The sequence below is a fragment of the Perognathus longimembris genome, chromosome 8, assembly GCF_023159225.1.
Source record: "Perognathus longimembris pacificus isolate PPM17 chromosome 8, ASM2315922v1, whole genome shotgun sequence".
NCBI lineage: Eukaryota > Metazoa > Chordata > Mammalia > Rodentia > Heteromyidae > Perognathus > Perognathus longimembris.
Genome location: NC_063168.1, coordinates 49,441,650 through 49,464,879, shown reverse-complemented (window position 1 = coordinate 49,464,879; position 23,230 = coordinate 49,441,650). Strand labels below are relative to the sequence as shown.

Sequence of the window (23,230 nt, the reverse complement as noted above, 5' to 3'; positions counted from 1 at the left end):
AGAAGCAGAGTGCTAGCCTTGAGCAAAAAGAAGCCAGGGACAGTGCTCAGGCCCTGAGTCCAAGCCCCAGGACTGGCAAAAATGAAAAAATAAATAAAAAAGAAATCTCCAAAGATAATGCTTCTAGCTATATATTGAATTATCATTATTAAGATTATTGAGGAATTATTTTTTGCAAAAGTTCAAAATTTAAAGGTAAAAATGGATCCTTATATACTTAGAAGGACAGAATGTTTTTGTACTGCTTTTTCATTTTCTCAGTAAAGGTGAAATACACAGGGGCTGGGGATATAGCCTAGTGGCAAGAGTGCCTGCCTCGGATACACGAGGCCCTAGGTTCGATTCCCCAGCACCACATATACAGAAAATGGCCAGAAGCGGCGCTGTGGCTCAAGTGGCAGAGTGCTAGCCTTGAGCGGGAAGAAGCCAGGGACAGTGCTCAAGCCCTGAGTCCAAGGCCCAGGACTGGCCACAAAAAAAAAAAAAAAAAAAAAAGTGAAATACACACTCAGTTGCATTAAACCTTAGTGCTCTATCTGAGAGATTTATACTTATGAACTGTTCAGACTTCAGCCATTCAATATTTTTCAAAATCAAAGTGCATCCTTGAACTTGATATATTATCTTGCTCTCAACAGTATCCCTTGGCTCAGAAGTTCACAGCTTCATCTTTGATGTCACTTTGTCTTCCTACTTCTTGCTTTGTTTTCAAAGACGAAAGTTCCCTTCTCAGTATCACATGGTTGCCATAGACATGGCCTGGTAATGATGTTGGTGCTCTGGAAGGTGGCTGCTGTATGTTATCTTGCAGGAGACAATTTCTGATCATGAGAAAGAAAAAAAAATAGTATAGCATTTCATAGTAGTCAGTCTTTCCAGGTGTAGTATTTCTTAAATTGATCCCTGTCCCTACCATGTAGCCAAAGTTATTTTTGTTCTTGCTTGGTAAACCACTTGGATTTACTTGGTAAATCCCTACCTAACTTATTTTTATGTATGTTATCTTTTTTTTGTATGTTATCTTGAAGACTGAGGTACATGATTTGGGGAACACCAAGTGAGGAGAATATTGCCCTCAAAACTTAGCTAAATGCCCCAAATGGCTGACCTCAGCCTTGAAAAATGTCTAGGATTTGAATGGATGGAAAAATAAGAAAAGAATATCCTCTCTTCTCAGTCTGTCTTCAAGAGAACAGTAGTGGGGGGCGGGGGGGACAGTAGAGACCAGGTCTGCAAAACAAAAAACTTCTTGTCAAATGGTATTTCCCACAAGTTTGGGTCAGCGACCTTACATTATGTAACTAAAACCAAACAACTACTAAACATAAAAAGGTCTAAAATAGACCTCTCAGTGGATCACAATAGCTCAAAAGCTATATATGTATGATCATATAAGACAAGGATAAGCAAACTCTATTGTTGGCATTATATTTAAAGTTCTAGGTGAATTTCCTTTGGCGTACGCCACATGGCTCCTGTATATGTTTTTGGTACACTAGGTATTGTATATATGCCTCCCTGATCTAGGGAAGGGAAAGAAAAACGAGGGTATAAGATATCACAAGAAATATACTCACTGCTCTTTTATATAACTGTACCCCTTTTGCACAATACCTTGTCAACAAAATTTAATTCATAAATAAAAAATTTAAAAAAAAGAGAACAGTTGGACAAAGGCCTCAGTGAGTCCAAGAACCTGAAAAGTTCAGGGAAACAATCATCTTATCTGGATAGAGCAGAGGGCTTGGGATTGTAATGAAAAATGAGGTTAGCAAACCTTCAGATTTATATTGAAAAGAATATTTTTAATAGTAAGCCATATCTAACTTTAGACAGATGTAGGATTTTTTTTTTTGGCCAGTCCTGGGGCTTGGACTCAGGACCTGAGCACTGTCCCTGGCTTCTTTTTGCTCAAGGCTAGCACTCTGCCACTTGAGCCACAGCGCCACTTCTGGCCATTTTCTGTACATGTGGTGCTGGGGAATTGAACCCAGGGCCTCATGTATACGAGGCAAGCACTCTTGCCACTAGGCCATATCCCCAGCCCCAGATGTAGGATTTTGATCAGACCATGATGCAGTCATTTTAACAGTCTAAATGGCTTTTCCAAAATTTCAGAAAATTAGGCTATGTGGGCCCTCACATTGAGCAGGAGGTGAGAGATCAGGTTGCTTGCCCATAGTTTACTGAGGGCCCGTGAGCAGGGCAGGCTTTGGAGCAAAGGCATTACTTTAGTAATAGACAGAGGTCCTTAAATCCAAATCCTAGAGTAATGCACTGTTTGTCTATCCACAAGTAGATAGTAGTTAATAGAAAGATAGAAGATAGATAATAAGTCGATACAAAGTAAATGCACAAGCGTATATACTTCACCTGAAGTGCATGTGCAGGTGTCCTTTGTTAGTGTTCCATCTATCTTTTGATTATTGTATGTGGACTTTGTTTTGATATTTCATCTGTTATCAAAATGTTCTGGGCTGGGAGTGGTTGACTATATAGTCATGTACCCTGATTGCACAGCCAGAGCAGGAATCTGGATTTTCAGAAACCTCACACTCCAGACATTCTGTATGATCCTTGTTAAAGCATAGAAGTTGTTTTTTCTGAAGTGACCTCTGCAGATTTTTCATTTCTAATATCTTGAAGAGTCAGACGCTTTATTGTCTTAGTAAATCTCATGTTGTAAGTGACCTTCTGAAGTGGCTTTTTGTGTGTATGTTTGTATTCACCACCTGAGGCTTAGAGCTCCAGCCAGCAGGGGTAGAACTGGCTCACTTGATAAGCAAAGCCATGGCAACAACACTTGAAGCTACTTCATTATGCACGTCAGTGGCTGGCTCATAAGGAACTGACTCTCAGCTCATTAAGAAATAAGATGTGTGCCTCTTAACTGGAATAATTGTACCCAGGGATTTTTTTTAAATACCACATTCTGGGTTGACAAACCGTTTTCCTTCCTGCTAGAAATTCATCCTGCAAAGAAGCCTAATATAATTCGATCTACACCAAGCCTGCAAACCCCAACTACCAAAAGGATGCTAACCACTCCAAATCACACCTCTTTGAGCATTCTTGGAAAAAGAAACTACAGTCATCACAATGGCCTGGATGGTATGTAAGCCCAGAAATTCTGGAGACTGCTCTGATTGGCCAGGGCCCCACTGCATTGGTTGCCTGGGTATATCTTCTGACAAGTTCAAGAATATATTACAAACAGAATCTACCCCATTACTGATCTGAATCAGGGGATTAAGAAGGAAGACTGCCAGATGTCACAAAGAAGTATTATGTTAAGTGAAATCTCTCCATTTCATTAGGAGGTACGTTAGCTCACATTTCCTGTTAGGAGCCATGTTAGGAGATGAAATTTGTATTAGGCGGTTGCTTCTGTGGGATAATAATCTTGCTGTGGTGTACACACTCACTGCTCATTTTAAGTTTTCTTGAGCAGAAGGGATTGTTTTGCCTTACATCTGACAGCAGTGCTCTCTAGGGGCTATTCAGTATTCTTGATCATTTTGAATTTAACGTTTATATGTGACTTCTTTCACCTCATAATTTTTTTAATTGCTTAAGAGTGCTACAAGTCATGGAAGGAATTGCCTGGACGATGTCCTAAATACAGAAATAATAATTTGCATGAAATGGAAAAACTGTGAAATGTCACTTCATTTCCAAAGTACTTCTCTTAGTCTTAGATGTATAATGACTCTTTAGGTGGAATTGAAATATGTTACCATTTGGACTGTAAACACCACTGTAATAAATCATCCAGACAGTATATTTTTGTTCCATCAGTAGTCCTGGAGTTAGAAGCTGTCTTTATTGTTTAAGGGTTGACATTTATTTATGAATAAAACTCTCTCCAGGCTTTTCATGCCTATGGAACTCTAAATTTCTTCAATGACAGTAAATTACTTGCAACAAGGCCCTAGAGCAAGGATGTGGAATAGACCTTCTAGTAATAATTTTCCTTCAGTATGATTTTTTTGATGGCCATAATTATGCCAAATTTTGTTTTTTTTTTAAACTGAGGCAGTGAGCCGCTCTAGGCAGGGAGAAGTGGAGTCCCTAGGAAATGTAGTCAGGTACAGTGGAAGCTGGTCTTTTGAGGAGATGGGAATGCATCTGCTCTCACCATTGCTAGAGCTGATGTCTGGTGCTATTGTGGGGAACTTTTGCTTGCGGCTCTTCTGGTCAAATGGAACTGACCCTGTACATTGGCTCAATTGGCTGTCCCTTTCACTCTGGCATTTCAAAAGCCAGAGCCCTTCTCAACAATAGACAAAAACAGGATTTCAGTGAGTGTGAATCATTCGACCTCCAGGTTTACATTGATGCTATCAGGTTCCAACAAGGAGTTCTAATGAACCTAAACCCAGGAACAATTAAATCCCTCTAGGAGATGGCATGGGAAAATTGGATGGCTCCTAATATTCTAGCATGAAAAAGGGCGGTATGTGTCCTAATTAGGGGGGCAAAGGCTATACCTTTATCCTCAAAATTCAGCTCCAGATGGGACCAACAACTGAAAATTCAGAGGTAAATGGCTCCCTTGTTATGGAAGGGAGTATTGACCTCTATCCTAATGTCCCTCATTCTTGTAATTGGGACAGTGGATTTAATTGGATGTTGTGGGACTAATTCATATGGAGACTAATGTTAAAAGAGTTTGAAGAAAAGAATAGAAACTAAAAGAGGGGGGAATAGTTAGGGGAAAAAATGAGAGTGAAGAGTTTAGTTTGCACTTACAAGGCATCAATGTGTTGTATATTTTCAAAAATTTGGCCACACAACAGTCTTGCAGAAACACTTTCATTTTAATGAGAACATTGGCCTTCCTTGCCCCAATATTCCTGATGTCTAGACAATAGAAGAGCAAGGGACAATAATGTCAAAATGTGGAGAATGTATTTCTTTCCAGCTTTTCCCTACCCGTTGCCTAGGACCTTTGGATTCATTCTTAAATAGAATCTGGAGTCTTTCTTTTCTGTCTTGTCATCTCTTTGGCTTCTCTAGGTGTACAGCCCGCCTTCCATAAGTGTAAAGTAGGTTGTGAGTCATTTGATATATGTACTAAGGTTTGAAATCAGGGCCTTGTACTTTATAGGTAAGTGCTCTCTACCACTTGAGCCATGCCTCTAGTCCTTTTTTGCTTTAGGTTCTGTTTTGTTTTGTTTATTTTGTTTGCTTGTTTCTGCCTGGGGCTGGCCTGGACCACAGACCTCCTACCTATGACTTCCTAGGTAGTTAGGGCCACAGGAACCTAGCTAGCTAATTAGTTGAGATAGGATCTTCCTAATTTTTTGCCCAGACTGGCCTCAAACAGCTATCCTCCTCCTCCCACATTGCTGGAATTAAGAGACATGAGCCACTATACTTGATGTATATGTGATGCATTCTTAGTGGTAAAAGGACCTCATATGACTGATGGAAAAATAGCTTCCTAGTATCCACTCCCACCCCACAGCCATTCTGGAGTCCCAAGTCCTGCATAGCACCTTCTACTACCTTTCAACACCTGAGGCTCAGTATGATGACTATCTATCTCCTTGGAGTTTCTTTAAAATGCCACTATGTTAGCTTTCTTGTTGCTGTGACCACAGTATCCGAGGAAACAACTTAAAGGAGGATTTATTTTGGCTAACATTTTCAGAGGGTTTAGTTGGTTGGCCTTGTGCAGTCGGGGCAGAACATCATGGCAAGTGGGAGTGTGTGAAGGAGGCTGTTCATCTCATGGCAGACAAGAAACAGAAAGAGGAGAGGACTGTGGACCAGTATAATCTTTAAAGGCACACTCCAAGTGAATTACTTCCTTCACTCTGTACCTAAATAGCATCCCCAGAAGGGCATCAAGAGTTCAAAACATGAATCTGTGGAGGGCATTTTGAATTCAACCTCTGTAATGTTTCCTTTGTAGTATCAGTTTGTCCCATGTACAGCTGGATGAATGCTACTGCAAAGTCATTGTTTCTCTGTTCTCAACAAGAACAATAGACAGAACACAACCAGTCCTTGGTCTTATTGATTCAGGCCTTTACCCTTGTTGGAGAGACACTTGTCTCATTTTCCAAAGAAACTTGGCTGTTGTTTCTTCAAAACCTATATATCTGTGCTTTGCTTCTGGTATAGAGAAGAAGCTAATGACAATTCACTCTGTAGTGTGCTAATTTTCTTACCTCGTTTTCTATTTTAATTCATATGACAAGAAGATCTGGGACTGTTGGGGTTCAAGACCCCCTCTCCCCGCTTCACCCAGGGAGATGTTTAATCTCAAATTGTGAAAAAAACACTCGGCTTTACTCCTCCCGCCCACGGAAGGAACAAAGCGTGTTTTTATGGGCTACACTGAGTGGAGAAAAGATGCCGAGACCTCCCCCCCTCTGCCCCCCGAGATTTCGGGGAGCTGGTTTGGATATTGCACCAGTCTCAAAAAGCTTTAATCAGGGGGAGGTCTTATAATGGTAATGGCGGGCAGGAAGAGGAGGGACTAATTGAAAATTAACGATTGGCTGAATGGGCTGTCCCTCACGTGTTGTCATGGAACTTCCTCTATGGGCAGAGACCACAGCCCCCCAAGGATTGGGCCTCTGGGGTCCCCTGCCGCCATGATGGCACGCACATGCTCGCCCCCAGGGGCAGGGGCTGCTTTGCTTCTCTTCCGGCAGAACCCGGAAGATGGGAGTGGCTAGCTTTTACACTGTCCCAGGACTGAGGGGAAGGGCAGCGCTCGCTCTTGTCGCCCTTCCCCCATTAAGGCCAAAACTGAATCCCCAACATGGGAGGTTAAGGAATTTATTTTGTGTGCCATTGTTTCTCCATGCCTAGCCTAATACTTGGCACTTAGATATATGCAATATAAATTAGCTATATAAAGGAAAGTGAGAAAAATGAAATCTAGAGAGGTAAATTAAAATTTCCCAAGTTACTAGGTACAAATATATATGTATGTATATACATATATAGAGAGGGAAAGATATATCTTAAATGTGACGTTTCAGTTTGCTGTCTTAATTGCTGTCGTTAGATGACAGCTCAAGCATATTCTCTTCGTTTCTACAGGAAAGTAGAAGCCACATACATTATTTAACAGGTAATTAAATATAAGAAATTAATATGGCTGACTAAATAAACAGCACAAGGAAGTCTGAGCTTAAGGAGGCTGCCCTGGGGAACTGGAGCCCAATCCCTAAGAAGAGGACACTACACCACAGCCTCAACCCATGTCGGCATCTCTCAGGAGTTGCAATAAGTTTGGTTCTGGAACATACCACTACTGCTACCTGGAATGTCTCTGTACCTCCTGGGAGAACAAGGATTCAGGCTGCACAAGAGAAATGGAACTTCAGAGCCCTAACTCCAGCAGAATGAAGCTGGTTAGATGGATGGTATAGAGCTGAAAGGTCAGGATACAGTAGAAAAACACATTTAGAAAGTTCCTGTTTGTGTGTTCCTAATGGACCCTTTTCTTAAGATAACAGGTCTGTTTCTTTTCCTCTTCAAATATAGGATTCTGAGCAGCCTAAATTTCCAGTATGAATTTAAAGTGCTGGAAAAAAACGTTTGGCTAGTAGTGAGCTTTCACTAGGTAGTTAATACCATGAAATACTGTGAAATAAGACACAAACTCAGAGAAAAGCCTTTCCCTGTGAGGTACAATAATGAAAGCAATTAGCACTGCTACTTAATTAACGGCATGTCTGGCAGATGGGCATGCAAACAGGATGTGGATAGACAGACTAATTTAGCTGAACATCAAACCTGCTTTCTTCTAAAGCATTCAGCTCTCTTAGTGTTAGAGCTTCCTGCTTCCTCCTCAGTGGCTTGTCTTCTCCACTGCCCTTCTACCTTCACATTTCCCGTTCTGAATGCAGAGAGTCTTTTAATTTCTGCCATCAGAAAGGATTTTTCCCAGACATTTTTTTTTTAATGATGGCAACTTTCTTATGTATTTCTTCCTCTTACATGACCCTGGTGTTGACTGGGAGTAGAGAGTCCATTCTCTGTGTGTTCTGATTAGCTACTTGATGGCACTGAGTCACACATAGGCTGCATGCACCCTAGTGGGATTTTAACTGAGGGTCAAGATCCACACACATAAGAAACTCAGTGCAAGGAATCAGTAATGATAGAATGGATTTCCAAATTACACAGCTGCAGGGGGCTGGGAATGTGGCTTAATGGTAGAGTGCTTGTCTAGCATGCATGAAGCCCTGGGTTCAATTCCTCAGCACCACATAAACAGAAAAGGCTGGAAGTGGCACTGTGGCTCAAGTAGTAGAGTGTTAGTTTTGAGCAAAAAGAAGCCAGGGACAGTGCTCAGGCCCCGAGTTCAAGCCCAAGGACTGGCAAAAAAAAAAAAAAAAAGCGGCAGGATGCCTTGATGGTACATTTTCCCTTTAGACTCATGATCCAGTGCTGGATCCTGTACCAGCAGTTTCCAAATACTGTTGCCCCCATTTCTTCCTTACAGATACTTTGATGCAATTTGTGTTGCCAGCAAACTGAGAACCTACTCGTTTGATTCAGGTGGCTGGGGTAGTCATCAGGAATCGGCAGGCACCATTGAGAGACGCACCATTGAGAACAGGAAAGGGAGGGAAGACAGGGAGATGGAATCTGTCTGTGTGTGTAAGGGTGGGGAAGGCATCTATGAGTTTAGAGTCAGATGGGACTAATTAGATTTCTCTTGATTATTTTCTGTGTAGATCACTTGGTTTTGTTGCACCTGTTTTCTCCATAAATTTGTAAAGTGCAGCTCCCATTTGCCTGACAGAAGTACTCTTCTGATAAAAGTTTTTGTGTGCTTTATACTACTTCATCTTCCCAACCCTTTATGAAGCAGGTATATATGAGTAATAAGGAAAATGAAAACTCAGAGAGGTTAAAGGATTTTTTCAGCAGCAATACAATTCAACTTCAAATCTAGTGTTTTTCCTCCATGTGAAGAAGCATGTACGTGGGAGATAGGCATATGTTTTTAAATGATTAAAATTATAGTTGATTTCTTCCTTTGCTCAGGCTAGGTAGTATAAAACATCACTGCTTTCACAAAATCTGTTTTTTCTCCATTATCTGTCTCTCTAAAAGTCCTCTGTCTATAATCATGCTTTCTGTATGATTTCTTTTTCTGCAAGGAGTTATATTAGTGTTAGACATGGAGGGGAGAGAATAGGAAATTCAAAGAATCACCTAGATATAAAAAAAAGTGTTTGGTGCCAGTCCTGGAGCTTGAACTCAGGGACAGGAAGCTGTCCCTGAGCAATTGTGCTCTATCTAAACTAGTGTTCTACCTCTAGATCCCACAGCTCTACTTATGGCTTTTAAATATTAAGGTTTTGTTTCCACTTTAAAGAATAGTGGTTGTTAAAGTTTTGGGTTTGGGTTTTTTGTTTGTTTGTTTGTTTGCCAGTCCTGGGGCTTGAACTCAGGTCATGAGCACTGTCCCTGGCGTCTTTTTGCTCAAGGCTAGCACTCTAGCACTTGAGCCACTTCTGGCTTTCTATATATGTCTATATATATGTGGTGCTGAGGAATCGAACCCAGGGCTTCATGTATATGAGGCAAGCACTTTACCGCTAGGCCATATTCCCAGCCTTGTTGAAGTTTTATTTGGAAAATTGCTAAGTTATCAATCAAACTTTTGCAGTTCTATATGAATTGCCTATAAAAATATTAATACCTTCCTTATAAATATATTTCTTTACATTTATTTATTTATTTTTTTTTGCCAGTCCTGGGGCTTGGACTAAGGGCCTGAGCACTGTCTCTGGCTTCTTTTTGCTCAAGGCTAATACTCTACCTTGAGCCACAGCACCACTTCCAGCTTTTTCTGTTTATGTGGTGCTGAGGAATCAAACCCAGGGCTTTATGCATTCAAGGCAAGAAAATATATTTCTTTTTGTGGTACTAAACTTTGAACTCAGAGCCTTGTGTTTGCTAGACAGGCACTATACCCAGTCTTCTTTTTGCTTTTATTATTTTTCAAGTAGGGATGCTTCCTACTAGCTAGGATGATAGGAGCACACCATCATGCCCAGTTTCTTTTTTGTTGTTGTTGTTTGTTTCTTAATGGTTGAGATGGAGTCTCAAAACTTTTTGCCCATGTTGGCCTCAAATCACCGTGCTCCTGATCTCAGATTCCTGAATAGCTCAAATAACACAAGTAAGCCACTACACTATACCCAACTGTAATTTCATGTCTTACCTGGAAGCCTGATTCCTGATTCTCTCTCTCTCAAAAAAAAAAAAAAAAAAAGAAAGCCTCATGGGGCTGGCCAGAGTAACATGTACTTATTTGTTGTCCCATCTACTGGGAAGGTTCAGGTAGAAGGATCACTTAAACTGAGGAGTTCAAGCTAGCCTGGCAACATAGCAAGACCCCATCTCGTAAACAAAGTAGAATGAAAGGATTCATGCATTTGATTGAAGGTAAATTAATATGTCCCAGTGTATATTTGCACATTAGAGAGGCCTAATGTCTATAGAGAGAAATTTTCCTTGATTAAGTAAGTCTGAGGAACATTGGAGAGGAAATTTTGTTTATAGAGAGGGCTTAGTCAGTTACCCATACACTCTTGTATCTAGAAACCTACAGTGGGAGGATTGAATATCATCATTTTGAGAGCAGAGTATTTATTTTTCATAGTGAAGGCTGAACCAGAAAATTTTACCGAGAGGAGAGCAGATAGGCTGAGAAGGCCTCCCATCCTCCCCTGAAGTCACTGTTGCCTCCCACTCCAGTATCAGCTGTTTGAGCTTTGGTCCATCCATAGATCTTCCATTCTACTGCACAGGGACCAGCTGATTGCCTGCAGTAGCTCAGACTTTATCAGATGGGGACCTGGAAGGAAACTTCTGCTTATGGAGTGATGCAGAGCAGTGATATAGACCATGGGAGCATAGCTGGAGGTGCTCTTAACTTTGTCCAGGATTGCATGGCTTTTGTCCCAGGGACAAATGAATTGAGACTCAATGTGTTAGGGAAAACAGAACAGGCCTAGAAAAGAAGAGTTTTCAGTGGACTAGAATCAGGAATATTGACAAATGGTATAATAAACTCCTTTTTAATCCACGGTCCTCTGGTGTATTTCCTCTGAGACACATAAATACACTGTAGACTTTTCTTCTTCATCTTCTGCACTGAGTAATATCATTTCTCTTACTCCCCATGATGAGGGTATCTACTGTGGATACCTCTGTAAGTACAATATTATGATCTGGGGTGTGAAGATTGTCCTTTTGATGACTTGTTTCTGAAATCAGTGATTCAACAATTCCAACTGTTGGCATCCCAACCCTGGAACATGGGTAGTGATGAGGGCCATTGTACTAGTGAGCAAGCTCTGGGAATGCATCTGCTGCCTTCACAGATCTCAATAAAAATAGACTGCCGGGGACAGCTGATGGCACTCCCAGGCATACTTGGGCCCAGGCTGCCTTCTGTTGACAATTTCATGCCATTTTCAAGAGACCAGGTTTTTTGAATGTTCTAAAACACTGTTTATAGAAGAATATTGAGTGACCTTCTGGTCTCCTTGTCTCCATTATAATAAAAAATAATTTAAAATATTTTAGGAATAGATGAGGTAGATGAGGTAGAGAGGGACGTAGGCAGATACAGTCATTATATTTTCTATATATTATATAAAAGTGGGACTTTGTAATTTGAGAGTATGAATGGATTAGAAAAGATGAGGGATAAGGATGGAAAGGGTGGCATTGATCAAGAGCCATTGTACTAATAATCTGGCTTCTTGAAACTTCTTTGTACAACTACTTAATAATAAAAATAAATTATTCTAGAGGCTGGGTCTGTAACTCAGTGATACAGTGCTTGCCTAGCATGACAGGATCCTGGGTCCCATCCTTAGCACTTGAGAAAAATTATTTTATTTATTTGTTTATTTATTTTTTTTGTTGGTCCTAGAGCTTGCACTCTGGCCCAGGGCACTGTCCCTGAGCTTCATTTGCTCAATGCAAGCATTCTACCACTTGAGCCACAGCCCCATTTCCCGCTTTTTAAAAGGAGTTCATTGACCATAAGTCTTACAGAGTTTCCTGCCTGAGCTGGCTTCGAACCATGATCCTCAGATCTCAGCCTCCTGAGTAGGACTACAGGTGTAAGCCACCTAGCAAAATAATTTTTTGTTAAGCAAAGCATCATTATGGTCCCAGGTTTTATTATATATGATGCAATGGATGTTTTCTCAACCTATGAAACCATACTGTCAGAGGAGGAGAGGAAGACTTCGTGTTTGGGAATATTCTCAAAGAATACCTATCTGGCCACTCCCTACAGGGAAAAATACTAATGATACTGTCTTGGGAAGGTTTATTTTCTCTGCCAATTAAAGAATTAAAAGGCAGGAAGGTGTTTAAAATAAATAAAGTTTATTTGAAAATGAAAAGGAAAGCCATGAAAGAAATTAGTTAGACTATCCATCAGGAATGGGGTCTAAAGAGTCAAATGGAGTCTTCTCAGGGTGGTTTTTATAGTACAGGATTCTACCCATATTTCCTCCACTGGGCTTTGTTCTAATTATAATCACTTGTGCATGTGCTGTCTTTTTATTCATTGAGCTGGCACCCAGGGCATTGTGGGAAGTAGTTGAGCCAGAAGAAGCATTTCTGTTGGAGCCTGAGGCACTCATAGTTCCCCTTTTTCTCTCTCACTAGTATGTGAAAATGCTAGTATTGACAAAGCCAGTGGCAAGCTAGGCACTGGTTGCCCAGGCCTGTAATCTTAGCTACTGAGATGTGGAGAATTGTGGCCTGAGATTAGCCCAGCAGAAAAGTCCACAAGATTTTATCTCTAACATAGCCAGCAGAAAGCCAGGCTGGAGGTTCAAGTCATAGAGCACCAGCCAACCAAGCATGAGGTTTCATGGTAGTTACTTAAGCCTTTTACTGTGATGGCCAGTACTGGCCTCAGTTAACTTTGTTTACATGAATAGATCATAACAGAAAATCTTTTTAATCAACTTGCCCCTGTGTCTATCCTCCATAGGGCAAGGGAGATGAAATGTTTTTACTGTCTGGTCCATTTGGAGCCCCTGCTGGGATCATTATAACCCTTCATCCTCCCCATCTTGTCGTTTTTTTTGTTTCTTCTCTCAAATGACTGAGCATTCTTTAAGCTTAGAAAACACTGAGTTATAATTTATGAATTTTACTCCATCATTTGTATATCTTTGTGGGTTTTGGGGTTTTTTTTTTTTTGTTTTTTGTTTTGTCAGTCCTGGGGCTTAGACTCAGGGCCTGAGCGCTGTCCCTGACTTCTTTTTGCTCAAGGCTAGCACTCTGCCTCTTGAGCCACTTCTGGCCATTTTCTATATATGTGGTGCTGGGGAATCGAACCCAGGGCTTCATGTATATGAGGCAAGCACTCTTGCCACTAGGCCATATTCCCAGCCCTCAATCATATATCTTGATTGATCGATTGCTGGTTCTGGGGCTTGAACTCAGGACTGGCTTTGCCTGGACTGGCTTTGAACTGAGATCCTCAGATCTCAGTCTCCTGAGTAGCTAAGGAGTACAGGAATGAGCCACGGATGCCTAGCAAATATTTATTTTTATCAGCAACTATTTACATATAGTCTTTAAAAAGAATGGTTAATATAAAATTGAGGTGCAAACCAGAAGATGGCTGTTACTTGGAGGGTCCCAAAGAAGATATCTGAGCAAACCCTTGTTTAAAACAAGAAGTTCAGCAGAAAACAAAAGGGAGCAGGATATTTGGAATATCAGACCTCAGGATTGGCCCTCTGATTGTCTTGTTCTTCTCCAGTTTTCTGTGTTGTTGTTGTTGTGTGTGTGTGTGTGTGTGTGTGTGTGTAGATCCCAGGGCTTTGACCTCAGGGCCTGGGTATTCTTGAGTTTTTGTTGTTTTTTGCTCAAGGATGGCACTCTTCCACTTGAGCCACAGTTCCACTTCTGGCTTTTTGGTGGTTAATTGGAAACGAGTCCTAAATCAGGCTGATTTCAATCTCAGCCTCCTGAGTAGCTAGGGTTACTGACTATCTTTTTACTTTCTTGGGAGACTTTTTCAACTTCATTTTCCAGCTAGATTTGTCTGTTTCTCCCAATAGTCTGTTCTGTTTTGCTTTATGAAAATTTAAATTGTTACTCAATGTATATGTGAAACTAGAATTTTAGACTCCAGGAGTTCCACATGTCAGGCCAGACAGCTACTCACTCCTGTATACCAAATCAAAGCAACATGGTAAAGGGCAAAAAAAGGGAGATTTATTATAGGGTTCAAATATGTCATGGTATGTCTTCAGCCATCTTCATAATAAAGATATGAGTTTAGAATTTATAGACAAAGAGCTAGAGGGCAGGAGAGAGATATGCATGATGATGAAAAAGTTTCAAGTCAGGCTGGGAATATGGCCTAGTGGTAAAGTGCTCGCCTTGTATACATGAAGCCCAGGGTTCGATTCCTCAGCACCATATATATAGAAAAAAACAGAAGTGGTGCTGTGACTCAAGTGGCAGAGTGCTAGCCTTGAGCAAAAAGAAGCCAGGGACAGTACTCAGGTCCTGAGTTCAAGCCCCAGGACTGGAAAACAAAACAAAAGTCCCAAATCACAGGTATGGCCTGATTGACCCTTGTGTCTTTGGAGGGATTCCAAAGAATTAGTTACTACTTCTTCACTTGAGCAGAGCAGGAACAAGCCAGCCTTTGTTGCCTAATGTCTTTGTTGCCTTCTTGTCCTGAGAGCTTTTGGCTGTTTTCCTTTGGAGGAGGGTTTTGGTTGTTTTGTTTTGGTTTTGGGTTTTTTGTTTTTTTTTTGTCTTTTTCCACAAGATGGAAAGAAAGTATTACCTATCTGAGGGTCAGTTTGCTTTGTGTCACAACATGTTTATTGGTAAATTTCATTTCTAGAGCCCAAGGTGATTGCAAAGTAAATATAAGAAGAATGTCTCAGATCTAACGACACAAGATGCAAAAGTTGGGAGATGGGCGCCTGGTAGAGAGAGAGATAAGAGATATATATCTCTATATAATTAACCTTATCACTATGAAATAACAGTCTTTATCTCTCTGTTAGTACTCTTTATTTAGAAGTCTACTTTGATGTTAGTATGACCATGTCAATTGTTCTATTGTTTCTCGCTGTCTCTGTCTCTCTGTCTCTCTCTGTCTCTGTCTGTCTGTCTCTCTCTCTTTCTGTATGTGTGTGTGTGTGTGTTAGGGATCAAATTCAGGGGTCTTATACATACTAAGTAAGTGCACTACCACTAAACTTCATCCCCAACCTGTTTTTAGGTTTGGTTTTGTTTATTGGTTGATTTGGTTTGGTTTTGGCAGTAGCAGTATACTGGGCCCTGTGAATGTACTTTCTTCTTCTTCTTATTTTTTTTTAGACAAATTTTATTATGTTTTCCAGGCTTGTCTGATAGTTCTTTGTCAGCTTCCTGAGTGCTGAGATGACAGTCATAAAGGATCATTTCTGGCTGGGAATATGGCCTAGTGGCATGAGTGCTTGCCTCATATACATGAAGCCCTGGGTTCGATTCCCCAGTACCACATATATAGAAAAGGCCAGAAGTGGCACTGTGGCTCAAGTGGCAGAGTGCTAACCTTGAGCAAAAAGAAGCCAGGGACAGTGCTCAGGCCCTGAGTCCAAGCCCAGAACTGGCAAAAAAAAAAAAAGATCATTTCTGGCTTAGGTTTTCTTGGGAGCAGACAGCAATATTGGGGTTTGAACTTAAAAGTTTGTACTTGCTAGGCAGACTCTACAGCTGAGGCATTCCTCCAATTATTTTTTGCTTCCTTCCTGGGTGCTGTTTTGCACTTTCCACTGAAGTTGGAATGACAGGTGCATATCATAATGCAATGGGGAAAGATTTGAATATCTGCACCCTGGATTCAGTTTTTAATTTCAATGAAAGTGTGAGTCAAGGATTTATATCTCAGAGGAAAAAGCATGAGTTCAAGGTATATGTTTTCTTTTTTCTTTTTTTGCCAGTCCTGGACTTGGACTCAGGGCCTGAGCACTGTCCCTGGCTTCTTTTTGCTCAAGGCTAGCACTCTGCCACTTGAGCCACAGCACCACTTCTACTTTTTCTATATATGTGGTGCTGAGGAATTGAACCCAGGGCTTCATGTATGTGAGGCAAGCACTCTACCACTAGGCCATCTTCCCAGCCTCAAGGTGTAAGTTTTGAGAGAGATAAAGGGTCACTTGGCTTTCTCACAGCTGGCACTCTGTATTGCTTGTGTCACATTTCCAGCTTGACCTTTTGCTGGTTAATTGGAGGTGGATTCTCACATACTTTTCTGCCTGGGCTGGTTTCAAACTGTGATCCTCCAGATGTCAGCCTCCTCAGTAGCTGGGATTAGAGATGTGAGCTTCTAGTGTGTGATCTCCATTTAGTTCTTTTATTATTAATTTTTTAATTATTATAAAGATGATATATACAGGTGGATTACAATTATGTAAATCAGGTAATGGGCACATTTCTTTTTGGACAATGTCACTCCTTCTCTCACTCACAGTTTTTTTTTCCTCCCATCCATACTAACAAGTTATGGAGTTCTTTTTCAACAGTGTCCAGTGAGTATCATTGCTATCCCTCCCTCTGTGCCTCCCCTTAGACTTCAAAAGACTTATAAACGCACAGACAAAACAAAAAGGAAAGAAAACAATAACAGCAAAGAAGGAAAAAAACCCTCTTGTTTTCACTTCCTGGAGTTCATTTCAATAAATATTATTTTGTGTGATCAGCTGTATATAGGCATTGTGCCTTTCTCTTCTTCTCCTAAGAGTGTCCTCCTTTGGTCTCACTGTGTGTGATTTAGTTCTTTTAAAGTCCTAAATTTTGCCATATTGTCACCCATTTCAGTTATCTTAAAAAAATTTTTGCATTCCTAACACTTGAAGTCAACTTCACAGTTCCTAGGCAGACCCTCTATCACTTGAGCCATACCCCCTCAGCTCTTTCTTGCTTGCTTTGATTGATTGAGAGGGTCTTGAATTTTTGCTTAAGGCTAGCCTCGGATCTTGATTCTCCTACTTGTCATAGCTGGAATTACAGGCTGGAACCACCAGAACTTACTTTCTATAAATTCTTCAACCAACTTAGAGGAAATATTTTAATTCCATGTCTACTAATTCTAGAATATGAATCAATCCATATATCTTCTTCTGACTTCTAATTATGAGTCCTATTTTCCTGATTCTCACATAGAATACTTTGTAAATGAATATTGGTCACTATGGATGACAAACTATACAAACTCTGGATTCTGTTTTCTTCTGCAGTGTTTTGTTCTTACACTGACAGATTATTTTGATTCTGTTGAGGCTTGGTTTAACATTTTATTAAGGGTTATCTCCTTCAAAGTGTATCATGGAACTTCAATGGAAAGATTAAGTTGTTTACTAAGTCTCTCTAACTGTGGCAGAACTTAAACTCTATAAACTCTGCCAGCACAATACAGCACAATACAGCTACCGAAATCACTACTTGGCTTGGCTCTTTTAGCTCTCCTAATATTTCCCACTGGTCTTCTTGTAGTCTTGTACTTACCTACATCAGAAATCAGCCAATGATTTGAGAGGAGAGTTTATATAGAATTCAGGGCTCTCCTTCCTTTTAAAGGTCTACTTCATCAATTTCCACCCGCATTGAAATTCTCACTCTGATTTCTTCAGCCTCCTTAGACTACCACTTGTTTCCTGAGCATTGTTCTTGTACTACATGGAATTACTCAGAGCAAAAACCAGGTTACAGCATCTCTAGTGTTTGCCTGATTTTAGTAGTTTTCTAGTACCTCTAAATAGTTGTACATTTTGTCCAGAGTTTATTGGCTAGAAGGTTACTTCAGTATCAATTAGCCTACCATTGTATAAAGCAGAACTCAAATCTTTCTATGACCTTTTCCTTACTTCATTTTATTAACTAAGTCTTATCTACTTATCTGTCTGTATACATATACTTGTTAGGTTTCATGGAAACTTTTTCTCACTTCTTTGAGTCTTTTGTTTTCGAAGTTTTCTTCATGTGTCGTTCAATTTACATCCTTTTGTTTATTTTCTTTGGTTCCGAATGTTTGTGTTTAAGTTTTGTTTTTGGTTTTTTTTCTGGTGACTTTTTTGTCTAACAGTGTTTAAGGAGACTGAAGATCAGATTGAAAGCTCTGGGCTGGAGCCTAGATTACACTTCATAGTAGCAGCTTGGGCTAGTTGTTGGGCAACCCCAAATGCCTTTCTCTTCTCATGGGCTGCACGATTCCCCTGAGTAGCTTCTTCCTGTTTCTTCCTTAGTATAGAGGTTTGGATGACCTGCATTCTGGGAACTTGATGGGAAGAAAGCTGGAGGCTTAGCACTTGGTAGGCATACTCTCACTTGATCCCTCCTGTGGGAACTGGCAACACTGTCAAAAACGTGCCTGAGATCCTGAGGCCCTCCATTTGGTCCTCTTTTTTTTTTTTTGGCCAGTCCTGGGGCTTGGACTCAGGGCCTGAGCACTGTCCCTGGCTTCTTTTTGCTCAAGGCTAGCACTCTGCCACTTGAGCCACAGCGCCACTTCTGGCCATTTTCTGTGTATGTGGTGCTGGGGAATTGAACCCAGGGCCTCAAGTATAAGAGGCAAGCAGTCTTGCCACTAGGCCATATCCCCAGCCTCTCGTTTGGTCCTCTTCAAGGACTAAACATCCAGACTGGTAGGAAGAGGACGGTTCCCAGGACTTTCAAGTTAGGACAACTCTAGGGCTGTTTCTCAAACAGACTTCCACTCATCTTTTTTACTTCAGTCCTTCTTCCCCATTGCCAGAGGTACCTGATGTCATTTCCTGATCACTTGGAGAGTTCTTTGGACAAATCGGGCTCTCAGCTTTCTACACTGCCAGCCTCAAGCTTTCTTGTGTGTAATCTGCTGTTACTCATCATCTTCTTTCAAGCCTCTGGGAAAAGGAAATGAACATGGATGCCAGTAGCTAGAAACCTTAAAAGAGATTGCTTTCATAATAGTAGATGATTAGAGTGCAGAATATCCAAGTCCTTGGACTTTGAGTACTTCTGAGTAGTCAAAAACCAATAGGGAACATTTTGCAAAAAAAACACCACCACCAAAACTAAGTGCTTAAGAATCAGAGTTAGTACAGACAAAAGTGGCAAATATAGATTAATGCATTTGAGAATAAACAAAATAGGAAATGTGACTTGAGCTCCTTTGTTAGGAAGGATACTGAGCGTTGGGAGACATCTTTTCCTAGGGCTGCCCGTTAGTACTGCGCTGGATGGAGGGTCCTGCAGGTGGCTCTTGTCCCTTGCTCCCAGGCAGTGCAGTGGGGGCTGGGGAAGCTCTAAGCAGGGGGAGAGAAGCGATAGGACTTTGTGAGGACAGATGGGAAGCATGAGGATTGTTCAGCTGGGGTGCAGAGATGTGGCATAGCTTGGCTGTAGCCAACGTGGAGAAGGTGGTATGAGTCCAAACACCAGTTCCTGAGTTTCTAAGCAGAAAGGGCTGCTTCTGAAAATAAGCAAGTAAATTTAGCACAACTGTATCATCATGGTATCAGAGATTTGGTCGTCATCTATTACAAGTGGTCTTCTAGTAGGTGGTTAAATTATATGAGGGTTTAGACAGAGTCCTCTCTCTTTATCTCTCTTTCTCTTTCTCTCTCTCTTTCTCTCTCTCTCTCACACACACACGATGGAGAAGAGAGATGCTTCTTACAGATGCAGGCATATAATCTAGACACTGAAGAGAATCATATGCTGTTACTGGACTGTTAGCAGAACACTGGGTTGGATGGAGAATGAGCAGATTGGTGTAGTACATAAAAGGATCTTAATTAAGAAAACTGAGTTCAAATCCTGACTCCATGGCTTACTTACTGAGCTTGAGCCGGTCCTAACTTTCCTGAGCCTCACGAGGTTCTGGTAAATATTCAAAAGATAGTTTATAACCTATAGGTCCAATAAAGTGAAGGCTTATTGATTCCTAAGTGAAATTTATCTGAGTCTTTATTTAACACACATTTACTGAATTTCTATTACTAGGCTGTGTCCATGGTACCTTCCATATTCTAGAAAGGCTCATGAGGTGACAGCATGGCTTGCTCCACCCTGCAAACCCCCTCCTCCCAAATGGAGTGAGGCTGTGAAAGTAATCATTTTGCTACTCTGTGGCTGCAGAACACATGACAGGAAAGAGTCTGTAGCACTTTCTTTTACCTCAGACACTGCAGCCACTTCAAAAGTAACAAGAATCCGGTCTCACACCCTGCCGAGTAGTATGAGATAGCGATGAGATGGTTTGCAGGCCCGGTCTGCTAGTCCTTTTTTCATTTCTATTGCCAGTCTCCTGATGGCCAGCCTGGGGACAGGAGAATTGAAAGTTTGGAGGTGGATGGAGTGGTGAAGGAATAGCTTTTGACTCTTGACACTCGGTGAGGGGGCTGAGGCTCATTCTTGCCCTATAGAAAGTGTGTTCACGGCTTGGGTGCCAATCCTGGTGGTCACTTGTTTTGGCCTCTCCTATCCAACTGTGCTCCCCATTCTCCCACATCACTGGAGGTATTTTACCAGGTCTAGCCTGAGGTGCTATATTTCACCAGCAGCCTCTTCTGTACTTGAAAACCTGGCTTTGAAGACGCTTTGCTGTCCCTTGGATTTTGTTCTTGATCAAGGTGAACTCTGACTTTGGTCTAGCCTTAGACTACATGGTGAGATTTTATTTGAATTAGTACCTGACCTCCTTTCCCTGACAATCATCCTGTTTGTGGGAGGGTGGTTTCCATCTTCCCTTTCATCTTGCCTTCCTCAGAACTCATTTAGTCTTACCTTGTTTCTTCCCTTTTCCAGAACTCACATGCTGCGTGTCAGACTGAGTTATCCCTGTTCCGCACCACAATCCAAGACTCTACTACCCTGCTGGTGGTCACGGCTGTGCCTGGGAAGGAGGCAGCTCCTTCAGTGGGAGGCCCGGTGGGGCAGGAAAGAAACTGTAGGAGTGCACGTTCCAAATCTGGACCTCCGTGGGACCCAGGGGCAGCTCGCTTCCTTCTCAGAGACCTTGCTGTCCTAGGGTGGACCTTCCTGAGAACCGAGGGCAGCAGGGAGCCACTCGCCTCCTCGCTTCCTGGTGCCCACTTCCCCAGAGTGAGGGACTTGGGTGATAGAGGCTGCTGAGTGCTCAGAGCCCTGCTGCCCTGCATGTGCCAGCCCTGCTGTTTTATGCTGTGTACTTATGTACAGGAGGGATGTGGCATCTTTCAGAGTGAATTTTCTTAAGAAATGTGCCAGTGTTTACACAGTTCATAGTGTTCCCCTGTCCTTGCTGGTATTTGTCACTTGGCTTTTTCCCAATAGGCTGCTTCCTTCTCCCTGACACCCTCCCCTCTTCCCCTGCCAGTTCCCCACCACCACCACCATTTCCCACTCAGGGGAATTGTTGCTTTTCACCCCTACGTCCTATACTCCTCTGCTCCTACTCCTCAGTGGTGTGGTTACCCCTGGGTCTGACAGAAGAGAAGGTCCTCGCCTTGGCTGGACTACACATGACTCTCAGCATCTCTGTTTTGTTGTGGAAGAGAGGCTGATGTTCCACTTGGTCCTGAGAACTCCAGTGAGAGCAGGTGTTAAACATGCCAAGCGTGTCTATCACTGTGACAAGCTATTTTCTTACTGCCTGTTCCCCCCTTTAACCAGCTAATGAGGAGCTGTGCCAAGGGTTCCTTCCATGGGTCACTAATCACCCTATTTTATTTTAAACCTTACCTTAGGAGGGTAGAAGGGAGAATCATGTTTGCAAGAATAAGTCTATATAGTCAGCTCCAAAACCTCTCTACCCTTCTGGCCCAGTATGCTGTGAGTATTATATTTCAGGGCCGCAGGAGACCTTCCTGCTTTATTGACTTGGGCTCTCCCTGCCTTCCCTGGGCACCAGCCCTTGGTGACATCCCAGTTGACTATCTGCTGCAGGCAAGGAGTAACTCAATGCCTGGTTCCTGAGCCTAGCTATCCCCCTGCCTCCATTAGTGAAGTTGAGCTGCAGGGCTTAGGGTCATAGCACTGTGACAGACAACTGGAGTCTGACCTTTCAGCTGCCCCAGGAACAGTAGCTGGAGGACAATATGAGATGCCCAAACAGGTGGTTGTAGGAAAGAATGGCCACCCTGGAAGTGCCCACCCCCCCAGGAAGAATGAGGCATCACAGAAATGATGAGGACATCTGAAAGTCTGTGTCCTCCAAGGCTGGCTCGGCTCAACAGAGAACGAGGCACTGTGGATAGTTCCAGGTGGTGTGGAGGGGGTCAAGACGCCTCAGTCTTGCCTAGTTTGAAACATGCTGGCTTCTCTGAGGAGGAGCTGCTTCTCACCTTAGGCCTCTGCTCAGGTGACCAGGACAAGTTCCCAGTTCTCTGTCTCTGGAGCTGTTGTGTACCTTGGCTTGAGCCCTGACAGTGGGGCCTTCATCAGAGGGGCTTCATGAAACAAGTGCAGGTAGCAAATGTTTCCTCTAGGTTCTCATACATAACTCCCCTTCAGCAAAGACCCTGGAAGAGAAGGCCAATTGGCCTTTCTGAAAAAGGAACCTCAGCACAGCTGTTTGTTTGTGGCCTTGTCCTAGGTTTATGTGGCACATGGACATGCCCTGCCCCTTCCCTTTCTTCTCCTACCCCATCACATGGTAACTGTGCATCATGCAGTTAGCTGCTGGCTTCATTCTCTCTGCCCTGTGGGGAGAAGCCTTCCTTCCACCAGGCCTAAGAGATTTGGAGAGGGGCCTTGCCAGTAACTGATGGAAAAGTAGGAGGCTTCAAGTTAGCTGTGAATGCTGTGTGTCCAGAGAATCTTTATCGGCTTGTTAGCAAAGCTAGCTCTGTAGTTCTACCGTCCCCTGGAGATGAAGTAGACTAAGCTTTTATGCACCTAATCCATCCCTTGGAAACCCTACGACATGCTGATAGAATATTCTATTCCAGGGAACAGAGGGCAATACCAAGGAGCATCTGTTCCTTGCCTTTGCTGTTCAGAACCTTTGGTACTGAGATGTTTCTTAGCTGGCCATGCTCTTTCAAGGGCCATGGTGCTGCCATAGTACATATCAGTAGTGTCACCATTGTTCAGTAGACATACAAGCAGACATGATGGAACTCTTCAGTCTGAAGCAGATGAGCTGTGGTGCAAAGCCCTCTAAGTGAGGACACAGACACTCTGCAAGGCATTCCCTCCATCCTCAGTCCACCTCTAATGTCCTAACTGTGCA

At 42.2% G+C, this 23,230-nt stretch overlaps 1 protein-coding gene and 1 long non-coding RNA gene across 5 annotated transcripts in view; one reads left to right on the top strand and one right to left on the bottom strand.

Annotated features, from left to right (window-relative positions):
- Mta3 (metastasis associated 1 family member 3) overlaps window positions 1-23,230 on the top strand; it is a 136,049-nt gene that overhangs the window by 110,955 nt on the left and 1,864 nt on the right. For 3 of the 4 annotated variants that reach the window (XM_048353039.1, XM_048353042.1, XM_048353040.1), the window contains exon 16: window positions 2,965-3,111. In XM_048353039.1, coding sequence (XP_048208996.1) covers window positions 2,965-3,111 — 147 coding nt within the window. Of the gene's footprint in view, window positions 1-2,964; window positions 3,112-20,823; window positions 21,628-23,230 lie in introns of those variants that run through there. The other variant, XM_048353043.1, reaches the window with a different exon arrangement.
- LOC125356510 lies at window positions 19,171-22,588 on the bottom strand. Its single transcript, XR_007211913.1, has 2 exons — window positions 22,341-22,588; window positions 19,171-19,466 (listed from the first exon to the last, which is right to left on the bottom strand). It is a non-coding gene; the product is annotated as an uncharacterized LOC125356510 (long non-coding RNA).